We start from the raw sequence: 16,252 nt of genomic DNA, 5'->3' as shown, positions 1-16,252 counted from the left end.
GTTACTTTTATTTCCATATGCAAACTGGAACTAAGTTGTAAATGTTATTGGGTTCATATTAACACAGTAATTTGTCTTTTGACAGAAATGTACCTATTGTTTACATATGGATCAATTTAGGCTAACAATTCCTTAAAATATTACAAAATGATTGGGGGACAGTGAAAAGACAGTGATGCCATTTTTCAAAGGTTCATGTTTTGTTTATCCAGGGAAATATCAAGGAAAAAACTTGAACTCAACATGGACGATTTAATGATCACTATTCAGTTTCAAAGCCTCGCACAATGTGAATACAATCAACATTTGACTTTCACATTGCTATAATAGCAATTGTCATTAAAAGTATACTGTTGAACACTGGCACACACAGCTTTAATGTAGTTTTAAAGTAGCCTATATATTTTCACTTTTATCAACATAGGACATCATCAGTGGGGCTTTTACCCTGTTAAAAAGTGGTCATCATATCAGCCTTAAAAAACACACACAAAAAACAATAGCACAGGATGTGTTGATGTTGTGTTTAGTGTTTATGACCGGGTCTGTCGTTATTTTCGTGGTTGTTTGTCAAGAATTTCCCTCTGAATTGATGACACAGCTTTGAAGCCCCTGCATATGTTCCAGACACCAGTGTCTAAATCGAAAACCCCTCTCAAATGTATGTTATCTTTTTACAATTACACAGCAGTTTCATGTAATGTTGTATATGTGATCATGAATTTACAAATGAACATATATGCTGACTTTTACAGGTTACAAATAATTTCATCAGTGTTAAAGATGCTTGTGAGAGCCTAAATCAAGGCGTTATCCTCAGAAACATGTCTTCACTGTTGTTTAGCTCTGGCAGCCATTTTCTAAATATTGCTAAAGAAGCAAGAGCTGAAAAGGATACCAATTGTGATATTTCTTCCTATATTATAGTCAATATACTTTATTTGAGGTGTTTATATGGCTTAGCGCCACATAAAAAGCACTGCTTTGTTTCATCACAGTATGAGACTGGTTTCATTAAATGGCTGAAAGCCCTCAGTCACAAAATGGCTCTTGCTTTGTGCTGCATAGCTTGTATTAGTTGCTGCATTACATAAAAGCTTCTTGGAACTACAGGAAGCGGAAGCAGGAAGTCCTGTGGAGGTCAGATGATTCATGCTGAGATTTCATTGGTCCTTCACTTGGCTAGCAATAAGCAGCCAATGAGAATTCAGTTGAGAGGTTAGGTCCGCCCAGATATGACGTCATCAGCCATATAAGGACAGTCTGGCTGGTAAGGCTGCTTTGTCAGCAGCTGTTTCGCTCCTCGAGCACATGATGGGGGTTGTTGTCTCTAGCAGTGCATTCCATCAAAGCACTCAGTGTGCTAGTGCTCGCTCAGACCTGCATTATGGTTTCCCATGAAAGCCATTGTGTCAAATTAAATCAGCATTACTGAGACACTTTCACATGAGGTTTCACCTAGTTAAGGCAGAATAAAGTAGATTTCACATACTTGAGATGATATTTAACCATGTAAGGAAGATGTTAATGCTCCATGTTGAGGTTTACTCTTATAGTTAGAGGGGGTGGGCTTATTTCAGACCGAAGCCATTGCTTTTAATTTTAGACTCAAAGGGCAAAGGAGAGCAGAAGTGGTCAGACACAAAATGACCTGCAAGACGATACTTTCACATTTCATAAAGGTTATTTTGAAATGGCGATTTTAATTTATTTAAAAATTTTAGCAAACCCGATTGTATGCAAATGCCTCATCACACTTGAAAAATTAAATGAATCATTAAAATTCTACAGGTGTTGTCTGTTTGTCATTAAATAAGCTTCTATGCTAAAACTTTACAATAAGGTTTCATTACTTGCCTATATTAACAAACTAACCATTAACAATATTTCTACAGTGTTCATCTTAGTGCATGTTAAGTTCAACATTTACTAACACAATTTTAAAATCAAAAGTTGGATCGGTTAACGTTAGTTAATGCACTGAAAACTAACATGAACAAACAATGAACATGTTTTTAACAACAAACATTAACAGATTAAAAAAAGAAACAGTGAAAAATATATTGCATTGCTAATTCATGTTCTCTAATGTTAACAAATGATAACCTTTTTGTAAAGTGTTGCTACATATTTTCTTTTAAAAACAAGTGATGTTAATTCCAGCTAATTGCAGAAACGTTTCCCATGCTACTTCATTTATATTATATTGGATTTCCTTTTCCCCAGTTTCCAAATCCAATTCCAAATTTTAAATGATATTGTTTACAATGGCAAAGACAGAATGGTTTAAGACATTTCACTTAGGCCTAGAGGACTTGGCATTTCGTTGTTGGACTGAGATAATTGGATTTATTTTATTTTTTTCGCGAAAAGCCAGATGTTTAAGTCAGATAATTAAGCGATTTAGAAATAGGAAATAAGCTGAAATGAAGTTAAAATAAAAAATTAATTGCAATTTTTTTTTGTTGCAATAATTGTCTTGAGATTTCAGATTAAATTTATGAACGTGATTTCTGCTGTACTGTTCAGAACCGCTTGATATGTTTTCATTGTTTCTCAACATGCACATCTTTAATGTTATAGCAATTCAGCATCAGAGGAATCTAACCGCTCTGGATCAGAGTCTGGGAGTCAGTCGGAGAGCGAGCAGGGAAGCGATAGAGCTCGTTCCCGGCGTTCCGAGTCCAACAGCACCTCCGATTCCGAGAGCCACTTTGAGTCAGGGAGTGAATCCACTGGGTCCAAATCCCGTCAGAACTCAACACAGGTCAAAGACAAACCGGTCAGGAAAAAAGACAACCTGGCAGACGTGAAGAAGGTACAAAAAAAGGCCAGTCTGAACATTAAGAAGGAATCCGGAATTATTTCCATTTGATTTAAATTAGCTGATGATTAATTTCTTTATCATTTCAAATGAATTGTATTCCTAATTATCATAGATGTGGGAGGAACATCCAGATATTTATGGTGTTAGAAGATCCAGTCGCAGCAGACAAGAGCCTGCCCGCCTCAACATCGGAGCTGAGGTAGGCTGGCTGTGCATAAAACTAATTCAACACTGACCCCTAGTGGTCACATGCGTTCTGTCACTTTCTCAGTCGACATTTGCAACATGTTCTGCTTCTTGGACCAAAGTAATCATCGACATAGATACTTACTAAAGCATAAATATTTATGTTTGGCCTTGGACTCAGAACTGATCAGGCTTGGCAGCCCAAGTAGTGTAAACATGCCCTGTGTGTTGAAAGGTTTGTTACCTTGATGAATCTGAAACATGACATTTTCATGCTTTTTAATCTAGTGTCAAATATTCAAAGTGGATTTTCATGGGTTTCTAGGGCAGCAGTGATTCAGAGGGGGAAAGTCCCAAAAGAAAAAGCCCACGGCAGAAAAAGAAAGAGTAAGTGTACTGAAAGTATTAAATTAGTTCTCCCCGCCACCTTTTTTCCATAATTTACTTATAAATATCTGATTTGCTGGGGTTTTTTTTTTTCTGTTCTCATAATTTTCTCCATATAAAACACAGTATGCAGCATTTAGATTCACCCATAGTTGTGCATGTAAATGTCTTTTAAGCTCATTGTTTATATTCATATTGCATTGTTCATATTCAAAAGTATGTGAGATTATTAAGACATTTTGTTATATAGTGCAATGACATTCATACATTTTAAGTATGGCTAATATCAAGTATATAAAACACGAAAGACCTGTAAATATAAACTTTTGATTTAAAAAAAAATAGTTTGTTAAAAAATGCAATACATTAGTTCTGAGTACGGTACCATTCAAAATATATATATTTTTAACTTTAATACTTTTATTCAGCAAGGATGCATTAAATTGATCAAAAATGACAGTGAAGACATTGTAATGTTACACAATATTTATATTTCAAATAAATTCTTTCTTTCTATGCATCAAAGAATCCTGAGAGAGAAAAAAGCAGCACACCTGTTTTCAACATTAATAATAATAATAATGCACCAAAGCAGCACATTAAAATGATTGCTAAAGTATCATGTGACACTGAATTAATAAAGTAATACAGGTTTGTCATCACCGAAATTACATTTATTTTTCATAATATTACTGTTTTACTGTGTTTGTGATCAAATAAATGCAGCATTGGAGATTTCTTTCAAAAGCATAAACAAATCTTTTAAATGCTAGTGTATATGGACTGAAGAATCCCTCCTAGCATGTTAACCTGCCTGTGCGATGGGTAATAAGTGGAACTTATAAGTGGCTTGCAGCTTTACGGTACGGTAGCAGTTGAAGCCATTAGAGGTCCGATAGATGAACCTGTGGTATTTCTGTGTTGAAAGAAATACCTGGAAAGATGATGACTCAAAAGACGAAGAGGATGTTGAGGAAGAGGCCAGCAGTTCAGAGAGTGAGCAGGAAGAGAAAAAAGTTAGATCCAGACGACTTCCTGCTAGAAGGTAAGAGTGTAGCGAAGCCTGGCCTTAAGACAGCGCATCGTGAATTATCAACTGAGCTTTCTTACTAAACACAAATGATGATACATGGGCTCATTTATAACTGCTATGTTTGCGCTGATATGATTGTTGCTCTAACAATTTAGGATACTTGTGCTGATTTGTGATAAAGCATGTATCCTATGTCTGGGATAAGGATTAATATAATAATTGATTTATGCATATAATATATGAGCAATGAGAACTGCTTGTATTGTCGGACAGCTGTCTCAAGGCTATTGGCTCACGAGTCAGGCTGGTAGGCGTGAAAATGAATCGCTACACTAGCAAACACACCAGGGATGCAGAACGAAAGGCAAAAAGCCTAGTATGCTGAATGAGTGTGTATAAATGTGTGTGTGCTCTTCTCTTCCCTTCCCAGACCACAGACCAAATCATCTGCTGGCAAGCAGCAGTCGCAAAAGGGACGGAAACAGAGGAAGCAGGAATCCTCAGAGGAGGAGGATGATGATGACGACGACGATGATGATGATGATGAAGAGGAGGATACCCCAAAAAGACAAACAAGGCGGCGAGCAGCAACTAAAGTCAGGTATGGATTGTTCTTATCAAGGAGCGTATGTAGATCGCATGTATGGGAGATGCCATACTTTTGTCAGATATAATAAAAAATACATTTTAAATGCATATCATGCATAAAGTGAATACAACTATATTTGTAATTTTTGTAATTTATTCATTTTAATATTTTTGCCCTTTTATAAATATCTTTGAAAATAATTAAGATGTATACACTTGCACACGTAAAGCCTTCTGTATCATATTTCTAAGACCGTGGTACATGTGTCTTTGCTGTCAAATCTTTACTTTATTTTTATAAAGGAAATGTAAGAATATATTGTTAGCAACATTTCAAGATGAACAGGCACTGGACTGAAGCAACATGGATTTACCTGATTATACATGCTTACATTATTTTTGGGAAAAGTCATGTCAAAATGTATCAAATATGATTCATCAGGCTTTTGAGGAACCTTTATGTTTACATCTCTCCATCATCACACAATAAAAACTACAGAGCTTTGATCAGAAAACTAGTTTTTAAATTTCACCTTACTAAGATATTATTGGAGATATAGAGTGAAATGCATTTTATTTATAAAATATTTTGAAAAAAATTTAGCTATTTTATTCTTACTTGAGTATGAGCTCCATATTCTCCTGTATCGTATACTATATTGACCATAAAAGCCTGATGTATTAAATATGATATGCAACAAAAACTACCTAACTTTTACATCAGTTTACATTTTTAGTGTCAATAAATTGAAACTAGCATGAATTTTTTCCCCTTTTCTTTATCATTGATATTCTTATTTGTGATTGACCCATACAGTATAATGACTTAGTCAAATAGTAATGATGAAGCATATGTCGCAGTTACAAGGAGGACCAGAATGATTTCGAGACGGACTCTGATGACCTTATCGAAATGGAAGGAGCCGAGGAGCAACAGGATGACGACAGCGAGACCATCGAGAAGGTCCTTGAAACCAGGATAGGCAAGAAAGGAGGTAAAGACCTTAGGTTTTTCTCTTCGTACTTAATATTCAGTGATACACACAGCAGTTGTGCTTATTTATTAAAGCCCTTTATTCTTTTCTCATCCTCGGTAACAGCTACTGGAGCTTCCACAACCCTCTATGCTATTGAGGAAAATGGGGACCCTGGAGCAGACTTTGACCCTGAGAAAGAGGAAGGGGAGACTCAGTTCCTCATCAAGTGGAAAGGCTGGTCCTACATCCACAACACCTGGGAGAGCGTGGACTCCCTCACTCAGCAGAAAGTCAAAGGGATCAAGAAGCTGGAAAACTTCAAGAAGAAAAACGATGAGCTTAACGCTTGGTTAGTTCTCACACAAATGACATATTTCCATTTTTATATCATCTATAGAAGAAACTGGCATTTTTACAGACCTGAATCTGACAGCAAATGTGTAAATTACAATTACGTTTTTTAGGTTGAGGAAAGCATCACTGGAAGATTTAGAATATTACAATTGCCAGCAAGAACTAACCAATGACCTGAGCAAGCAATTCCAGATATTAGAGAGAGTGATCGGTAAGTTCTGACTTAGTCAACATGAAATCAAAATGGACAATTCTATGGAATATTGCAGTGTTTATTATTAATAATTTATCTATGCACATCTGATCATTATTATTTTTAAATTCATGTGTCCTCATAATCATTAATAAAAAGAGCTTCCCCTTCCTCTTGCAACATCGTTTCTTCTCTGATGAGGTGTTTACTGGTGTGAGGGCTGTCAATCATATGAAATCACAGCAATAATAAACCACCATTCAATCAATTCCCAATGGACACAATCAAGTCGTGTCCTATAGTTTTTCCTCTTCGAGAAGCTGTTTCACTCGGATATGTCACAATAGGGAAGGAAAAAAGACTTCTGTCAATGCCGACTTTAATGAGACAAGTCTCTGATTCTCACCATGGATGCATTTATTTGATCAAAAAACGGTAGTTATGGAATGTTATTAACATTTAAAATAACGTTTTTCTTTTTAATACATTTTAAAATGTAATTTATTCCTGTGATCAAAGCTGAATTTTCAGCGTCATTACTCCAGTCTTCAGTGTCACATGATTCTTCAGAAATCATTCTAATATGCTGATTTGTTGCTCAAGAAACATTAATGCTTAATTAGATGTTATTCTTAATATTTTTTTTTTTTTGTGGAAACCATTTTTTTTTTAGGATTCTTTGAATAGAAAGTTCAAAATAATAGCAAAAATTATTTACTGTCGCTTTTGATCATTTTAATGTATCTATGCTGAATGAAAGTATTAATTACTTTAAAAAACAAATCTGACCCCAAACTTTTGACTGATAGTGGTTGCTTTTTGCCTATTATGATCAGTTACTAATTTTCCTTTTCTCTTATTAATCAGCAACAAGAGCAGGGAAATCACAAGCACATTCAGATTTACCCTGTAAGTTCACTGCTTTTGTGTGCACTATTTCTTATTTACTTGGCCAAAAGGAGATGTTTACTACTCGAATAATTTTCTGATATGTTGCAACAGCCCATAAAACCTCTTCCACTGAGCCAGAGTACCTGTGTAAGTGGATGGGGCTGCCGTATGCGGAGTGCACATGGGAGGATGGCGCGTTAACCAGAAAGAAATTTGAGGCCTGCGTTGAAAGTTTCCTACACAGAAATGCTTGCAAGACAATCCCTTCCAAAGACTGCAAGGTGCGAATGAGAGCGTGTATTAATGGAGCTTTGTTTTTTCTTTTATTCTTATCATTGTAATGTTTTGGGAAAAGGCTATGTTACAGTTATGTGAACCCTGTCGTCTTTTTCTGCCCAAATGGAAGGTGTTGAAACAGAGGCCAAGATTTCTGCCCTTGAAGAAGCAGCCTTCTTACATTGGAGATGAGAACCTTGAACTCAGAGATTACCAGTTAGATGGAGTGAACTGGCTGGCCCACTCCTGGTGCAGGTGTGTAACATACAAGTGGAGTTTTTAGATTTCCGCATTTAGTACTTTGCATTAGGGATGTCAAAGTACAGGTAGTGGCATTACATTTGTGTAAATCAATGGTTCTTAAATGGTTTGGCCATGTTTTCCCATGCTCATTAAGCCGTGATCCAAATGTTTAGGAATTTGAGCCAAGCTAAATTATTTCTGAAAAATGCTTGACGGACACAAGTACCATCCCACTTAACACACACATAAATTATAAGACTATCACTAACACTGATGAATACCAGTATAAAGCACTATTCAGACGGGACAGTTTTTTGTTGTTGTTTCTTTGACTACACACTCCGTGACTCCCTCAGAAACCCACTTTTGGGTCGCAACCTACCGGTTGAGAAACACTGCTATAAATTAATCCTAATATATGCGGTGTATTAATTAATTAATAAATAAACAACAGTGTTGACAAGAAGTGCTTTTTTTGTTCCTTTTTAATGACTGTTTACTCATTGAAATAACAAGTAATATTAACACAATGTAGAAATACTTGAAGCCAACCCTAATGTTGTTGTTTTGATTTAATTAAAATGTAATTGGTTAATATTAATATTTAATTGTATTAATTGTTGAATAATCGTGACAAGCCTAATGGTTATTATCACTATGGTTATTATTATTTTTAGTACTATTGATATATTTATAATTTAGATATTAGTATACTATAATTTATATATTTATACTATTATAGTACTTATTTTGTGTTAGCTTTTATTTTTTTTATATTTTCTGTTTTAATTAAATGTTTAGTAATTTTATTTATTTCTAAATGTTTCCCTTTAGCTTCATTTATTTTTAGTTCAGTTTGAGTAATTATAGTACTTCAACTTTCAGTTAGTAACAACATTTCCAATTTGTTTAACTTTTTCATCTAATATTTCTATTATATTTTATTTCAGCTTCATTTCAATTAACAATTTTTTTTTTATAGTTCAAGTTTTAGTTTAAAATAACAAGAGTGGTTATTATCATGCTTTCATATTAGCTTGTGATCATTTAAGAATACTTGATTCCTTCTACATTTTTGTTTTCTGGTTTCTGTTATGTTCTGTAGGTGTAACAGTGTTATCTTGGCTGATGAAATGGGCCTGGGAAAGACCATTCAGACGATCTCCTTCCTGTCCTACCTTTTTCATCAGCACCAGCTTTATGGTCCCTTCATCGTGGTGGTGCCCCTGTCAACCCTTACCTCCTGGCAGAGGGAGTTTGAGACTTGGGCCCCGGATATGAACGTAGTGGTGTACCTAGGAGACGTCACAAGTAGAAAGACGGTAAGCTAGTACACATGCTGAGACAATCCAAATGCAAAAAGAAGAAGTAGTATATTTTAGGTATAATGTTGTGTTTTTGACCAGATCCGGGACTACGAATGGATCCACCAGCAGACAAAAAGGATTAAATTCAATGCACTTTTGACCACATATGAAATTCTACTGAAGGACAAGGTATAGGAATCTTTGATTTAATCTTTTGAACCGACTCTGTCTCATGGAAATTAGTTGTTCTTCTTTATTTGCACATTATTTAGTCAAGGCTTGTCTGTGTGTGCAGGGAGTGCTGGGGAATATAAACTGGGCTTTCCTCGGAGTTGATGAAGCTCACCGGCTTAAGAATGACGACTCGCTGCTATATAAAACTCTGATCGACTTTCGATCCAATCACAGGCTGCTCATTACTGGGACCCCTCTGCAGAACTCACTCAAAGAGCTGTGGTCCCTTCTGCACTTTCTTATGCCTGACAAGTAGGTACTCGCAGTCAGGGTTTGAAAATGCAAGTTCATATTTGCCATTTGGAGTCCACCAGAAAGAATGATAGAATATATCTATATCTATATCTATATCTATCATTTTTTATGGCCATCAAAAAGTTAAAATGTTAATATATTTGTCTTTTAACCTTGCTTTAGAATGATAACCTTGCTTTAGAATGATATTTATTGTGAAAGCACTGTACAAATAAATTTGTATACTTTGTTTAGATATTAGGGTAGAAAAAATAACATAAATATTTACTAAAAATACAGTACTGTACTGAAAAATATATATTTTTTATGGCCATCAAAATGTTAAAATGTTAATTAATTTATTTTTTTTATAAATATATTTGTCTTTTTTAACACATTGCTTTAGAATGATATTTATTGTGAAAGCGCTGTACAAATAAATTTGAATTTGAATACGTTTCTGTTTACTTTTAGACATGTAAAATTGATATTGGAATTGATATTGTTAACATAAACATAAGAAAATATTTTCAGATAAACACTACCGTTCAAAAGGGGACTTTATGTTTCTGCAAGGATGCATTTAATTAATCAAAAGTGACAATTAAGACATAATATTACAAAAGTAATTTCGTGTGACATTTCAAATAAATGCGGTTCTTTTGAACTTGTGTTCTTTTGAAAAATGTATGGCAGTTTCCACAAAATATTAAGCAGCACAAATGTTTTCAACATTGATAATAATTAGAAATGTTTCTTGAACACCAAATCAGCATATTAGAATGATTTCTGAAGGATCATGTGACATTGAAGAAAATGTTGAGGGATAAATTACATTTTATATTATATTAAAATAGAAACCAGTGATTTTTAAATCATTCTGTAATCATATTTCAGAATATTACTGTTTTTACTATATTTATGATCAAAGAAATGTAGCCTTAGTGAGCATAAGAGACTTCTTTAAAAAATAACCAAAACCTTTGAATCGTAGTATTCTCAGAGTATTTTCAGATATATAATATTTTTAACTATTCTTTTGGCTTTTGTACAATAACAATATAAAAGCCAATTATTCAATTTATAAGCAACAAGTGGTATTTTTAATATTATGCGTAGTATTTTCTCACACAGTATAAATTGGTTATTAAATATGAACTTGTGTAGCTGTCTTTATATTTAAGGAAGGGGGTCATAATATTTCGGGGTCCTTGGCATCAACTTTAAAACCCCTGTTTTTGACTTTGCCTTCCTTTAGGTTTGAGTCCTGGGAGGATTTTGAGGATGAGCATGGTAAAGGCAGGGATAATGGTTATCAGAGCCTACATAAAGTTCTGGAACCTTTCCTACTGCGTCGTGTCAAGAAAGACGTGGAGAAATCCTTGCCGGCTAAAGTGGAGCAAATCCTCAGAGTCGACATGTCTGCCCAGCAAAAACAGTTCTACAAGTAAGCGTTGTTTTATCCCATTTCATGCCTCTTTCCAAGGCTGTGCGCTTTGGGACGGTAACATAGCTCTCTAAATCAAGTAACTCTTTGATTGAGCCAAATTTTGACTGCACGCAGTTGGAATGCAAGTGTTTTGAGAACGTCTGCTCATCTCATCATTGTTCATTTGGAGTCTTAATGTAATGTTTGACTTTTTTTTAGATGGATACTAACAAGAAACTTCAAAGCCTTGTCCAAAGGCACCAGAGGCAGCTCTTCTGGCTTTCTCAACATCGTCATGGAGTTGAAGAAGTGTTGCAATCATGGTTTCCTCATCAAACAACCAGAGGATGGTGAGAATGATAAAGTGCAAGAGCACCTACAGGTATGACTGTCCTAGATTGGAATTCAATGGGTTTGTTCATAGGAGAATGTCATTTTCAGGATGTTTTTGATGTTTGTTCAGTCCTTGGTGCGTGGCAGCGGGAAACTGGTTCTCCTGGACAAGCTTCTCACACGACTGAGGGAGAGAGGCAACCGCGTGCTCATCTTCTCTCAGATGGTCCGCATGTTGGACATCCTTGCTGATTACCTGGCTATGAAACGATATCCGTTCCAGGTATGAACCGAACAATACTGAAAAGGGTTCGATTGTTTATCTGTTACAGCTTCAAAGTAAAGACGTGGACCCTTATTAGAAGGATGTGTACTAGACAAGTGTAATCGACTTGCCGACTAGTCAAAACACTATTTAAGCTGTTTGCAAACTGGCCTAGAAAAAATATATTTTCCAAATGAATCCTGCACCTAAATCTTGCTCTGATTGCGAATAGGATTGAATACGTAACATTGAGGTAATAAGAGACCATTTTGGTTTTGAATTTCACATGCGTATTGTGTGTTTAATTTTCATTTTACTTTTCAAGAAATAAATTACAATATTTTCCGGAATATAAGTCACCTAAAATTTTATCATCTAAAATGGACTGTGACTTGTATTCCGAAGAGGCTTATGCAATTAACATCAAGCAAGCAACACAAGCATACACATTTGGATTGCCACTATAATTTATTAGGGCTGGGAGAAAAAAATCGATTCACCTATCTATCGCAATAATTATTATTATGTTTTTTTTTTACGATTCTAAAATCAATTTTATTTCAGAATCGTTATTAATTAAAATTCAGTTACTTTATTTTTGTCCTTGCTTATAGATGAGGTTGACAGAAGGTAGCCACTTTCGTTCCAACAGAGGATGAAATGTGTCGTTATCTGTGAGTGACGTAATATCCCAAGTGGACGCGCGGAAGAGACGTGAGACTGAAAGCGCTGAAAAGCCCTCGCGCTACTCATATGCTGAGAGAGAGATAAGACCGTAGAGCTGCACGATTCATCTATAAAAGACTGTAATCTTGATTCAGACACCCACGCGATCTTTCAATTCATCTGTCTATTAAACTTTGACCAAATCATATCGCAACATTCATAGCTGTGTTGGTGCTGCTGCTGACCCGGAGAGAGTTGTCATGAAACCGCTTCGCAAAGTCTTTTCAACCTCATAGTATCATTATTTCTGTGATGCAATAGTTAAAATGATCATAAAAGTACTTGGATAAAAGTTTAAAGTTCAAATATGAACACTGATGTCTACGATAGTGATAAAAAACAGCTTTTGATAGAAACTTGGTGCTTAAGATAACATATTTATCGATTACATTGTTTTGCCACTAGGTGGCGACAAGTCACTGTTAAAAAATGTATTTGTTATTGAAACATTTATTCAAGACAATGTAGTATGAAGTCAGAAAGATGTGGTGATTTGTTTTTGTAAATATGACTCATCTTATACATCATGTACAGTCTGTATAAGTGTATGATTTAACTTTTCTCAATGGATATTGCAATATCGAATCGCAATACTTCGCAATACATATCATATCGGCACCCAAGTATCGTGATAGTATCGAATCGGGAGAGGGGTGTATCGTCCCAGCCTTATAATTTATGTTGGTTTTATACTTTTATTTGTCATTCCTGGTCTGTCGTCTTCAATTTAAAGGATTTGTTGTGGAGTGAGGGGAACTAAAATACATGTTTTTAGTGTTTATGCTTGTAAATATTTAGTTTTATTTTATATAAGTATTTTACATTGCATTATTTCTGAATGTAATAATAAAATGTGACTAATACACAGATGCGACTTATCTGTAGGTTTTTTTTTCCTCTCAACAATGCAATTTTGACCCAGTGCCACTTATAGTCAGGTGTGACTTATTTTTAGGGAAAATATGGTACTTATGGTGTTACAGAGTACTCAATTACATTGAATTATACGAATACCCTTCCCTAGTGTCCTTGTTCAGATGAGAATTTGCAGTTTTTCATCGGTTTTTATAATCTCTGTGAAGACTGGAGACATTCAGAGGTGTAGTGTGTATGGCTCTGGTGACTTTGGGAATCAAGTGTCAGGGTTGCACCATGTTTGCTCCGACAGCAAGTTCCCCGAGCCTATTTTTATCCCCCAGTTATTTTTTGATCGGTGCAGCTTTGAGCATTAGCACAGCTTGCACCTCAATGTTGTTTTGGTCTGGCAAATGTGTCGTCATCATTTTGTGGTGACTTGGGGGGTTTTTAGGATTTTATGGGAGCTTATCTAGCTGAGATGCCCAAGTTTGGTCAAAGTGCCACGCTTGACACTCATTAATCGTATCTGTGTTTTCTCTAATGTTCAGCGTTTGGACGGCTCCATCAAGGGAGAGATCCGAAAACAAGCACTGGACCACTTTAATGCAGAAGGCTCTGAGGTAAGAACCTAAAATGTGGCATGCTTGTTTGTTATGTTTGGGCAGAGCTTCACTGTCTGGAGACATTTGCTATGGTTGTGATGTTCCAGTCAGCGCTCACTTGACAAAGCACTTTCCTTGTTCTGGGAATGCTTGATCCATGGGAAATACAGGCCTTATGTAATTATCAGGAGATTGAAAATATTATCATAAAGGGTCAAAGCGATTGTCGGATTGGAACAGGAAGGACCATAAAATCAGCAATACAATCATTCAATATAATATAAATTATATAATAAAATATAATAAATATAATAAAAATTTCATATAATATAAATAATAAACTGTTGTTTGAGGTTCCATTAGACTGATTTATATCTCTCATAAGATGTGAGTGATGCAATATCATTATTAAGCCATTTAAAGGTAAAATGTGTAACTTTTGCACCACAACTGTCACCAAAAATAACAAAGTAAAAATAATGATTTTCTAACCAGTAATGATTTTCTCTGATCACTTCCCCTGTCTGCTATTGGCCGGTCAAACAAATTAGGCATTAGATGAGCTTTTTGAAGAAATCAACCTACTATGTTTATAATATACTAAATATATCTAGATAGAGTTAGCATATTGAAGTAACTTTGCAGATTTTCAACCAGCTTTGTATTGTTACAATGTAAATGTTAAAGAATAATGTTCTCTTTCTTCGTGTTACCTGCACCTAGAGACAGTATATCCCTTTTATTAGTCTACAAAATACTTTTGACAGCTTGAAACTACTTGAAAACTAAAGAAAGTACTTTTGCATTTTTGTATCCCTGCTTACTGACAGTCGGATCAAGCACAGTGCATTATGGGTGTAGAAGTTTTTCCACATTTAGATGCCCATCTTGTCAGCAGTGAATTTCCCCTTTAACCTAGAATAGGAGGTATATATTTAAGTATTAATTAAAAAAAGACAAGCATTTGGCACTTGTTCTCACTGCCCATCCTGTGTCATCTCCAGGACTTCTGTTTCCTGCTGTCCACCCGAGCTGGAGGGCTTGGGATTAACCTGGCCTCAGCCGACACAGTGGTTATCTTTGACTCGGACTGGAACCCACAGAATGATCTTCAAGCCCAGGCCAGAGCCCACAGGATTGGCCAGAAAAAGCAAGTAAGTAGAGCTCAAACCTTTGACCTAATGTGTAACTTCACTTATTGCTGAATGAACTTAGACTCACAAGTAGCAGTACTTAGATTGCATTGAAATGTATTTGGCTTCTTTGCATAGGTGAATATCTATCGTCTGGTCACAAAAGGCACTGTGGAGGAAGACATTATTGAAAGAGCGAAAAAGAAGATGGTTCTAGACCATCTCGTCATTCAGAGAATGGACACAACTGGGCGAACCGTACTGGATAACAACTCGGCAAATTCAAAGTGAGAACTGCAAAAATTTAATATAATAAATCTAATTTCTCTGGTCAAAATGTTTTAAGCATTCATTGAATTGAAATGACTAAACATTTAACGCATAATAATTAATACCTGTTTGTTGGCCATTTCCAGTTCAAACCCCTTCAATAAAGAAGAACTGACAGCAATCTTGAAGTTTGGAGCAGAGGATCTGTTCAAGGAACCTGAGGGAGAGGAATCAGAACCCCAGGAAATGGACATTGATGAGATCTTGCGGCTTGCTGAAACCAGAGAGAGTGATCAGGGATCCAGTGCCACCGATGAGCTTCTGTCACAGTTTAAGGTACTCGGGAGTCTATTCAATCTTTTAATGTTAACAGGGTTAACAGGACTTTTATAGAAAGTCTTAATTCGCCCTTTCACCCACAAATCAAGGCCTTAAAGTTTAACTTCTTAAAGTATTAATCACTGATATAAAACACAAAATAGCCTTTCTATAGTAGAGGCAGCCAAGTTTTATTGAAAGCCCATTTTGTCAGTGGTGAAGACAAGACCCCTTTAAGAAGGTCTTAAATCAGAGTAGAAAGTCTTAAATTCATAAAGTCATGTCATTACATGTTGCATGCCTTGTATCTTCCTCAGTGTTTTTCCAGTACAAATATCTAAACACCTTTAAATCAAGATACATTTACTTGAGATTCAAATGTAAAATGAAGACTTGAAAAATGGAACAAAATGAATCTGTCATTGAAAACTTATTTGTGAATTTTTTTGAGCCACTGGCAGATATTTAGGGGTCCAAGCACCAAAGGTTTTATAGACCCTTGGGAAACACATTTTTCAAGTTGCCAGACATGATTAAAGATATTACTGTCCATTTAAAATGAAGAGACAATTTTACATGTATTATGAT

At 35.5% G+C, this 16,252-nt stretch overlaps 1 protein-coding gene across 4 annotated transcripts in view; it reads left to right on the top strand.

Annotated features, from left to right (window-relative positions):
- The window catches only part of chd2 (chromodomain helicase DNA binding protein 2), a 28,656-nt gene that overhangs the window by 2,511 nt on the left and 9,893 nt on the right, over positions 1-16,252 (top strand). The window contains exons 3-24 of one of the 4 annotated variants that reach the window (XM_084125103.1): positions 576-661; positions 2,584-2,818; positions 2,940-3,026; positions 3,339-3,400; positions 4,329-4,445; positions 4,864-5,034; positions 5,883-6,016; positions 6,122-6,347; positions 6,463-6,563; positions 7,413-7,454; positions 7,548-7,717; positions 7,843-7,967; positions 9,061-9,277; positions 9,362-9,451; positions 9,558-9,748; positions 10,989-11,177; positions 11,379-11,541; positions 11,623-11,775; positions 13,890-13,961; positions 14,948-15,097; positions 15,215-15,363; positions 15,493-15,682. In XM_084125103.1, coding sequence (XP_083981229.1) covers positions 2,940-3,026; positions 3,339-3,400; positions 4,329-4,445; positions 4,864-5,034; positions 5,883-6,016; positions 6,122-6,347; positions 6,463-6,563; positions 7,413-7,454; positions 7,548-7,717; positions 7,843-7,967; positions 9,061-9,277; positions 9,362-9,451; positions 9,558-9,748; positions 10,989-11,177; positions 11,379-11,541; positions 11,623-11,775; positions 13,890-13,961; positions 14,948-15,097; positions 15,215-15,363; positions 15,493-15,682 — 2,799 coding nt within the window. In that variant the 5' untranslated portion in view covers positions 576-661; positions 2,584-2,818. Of the gene's footprint in view, positions 1-575; positions 662-2,583; positions 2,831-2,939; positions 3,027-3,338; positions 3,401-4,328; positions 4,446-4,863; positions 5,035-5,882; positions 6,017-6,121; positions 6,348-6,462; positions 6,564-7,412; positions 7,455-7,547; positions 7,718-7,842; positions 7,968-9,060; positions 9,278-9,361; positions 9,452-9,557; positions 9,749-10,988; positions 11,178-11,378; positions 11,542-11,622; positions 11,776-13,889; positions 13,962-14,947; positions 15,098-15,214; positions 15,364-15,492; positions 15,683-16,252 lie in introns of all 4 variants that reach the window. The other 3 variants (XM_084125104.1, XM_084125102.1, XM_084125101.1) reach the window with 3 other exon arrangements.

Source organism: Abramis brama (genome assembly GCF_963993115.1).
Source record: "Abramis brama genome assembly, chromosome: 9".
NCBI lineage: Eukaryota > Metazoa > Chordata > Actinopteri > Cypriniformes > Leuciscidae > Abramis > Abramis brama.
Note: the sequence above shows the minus strand (reverse complement) of the source record. Positions and strands in the feature narration are given on the sequence as shown.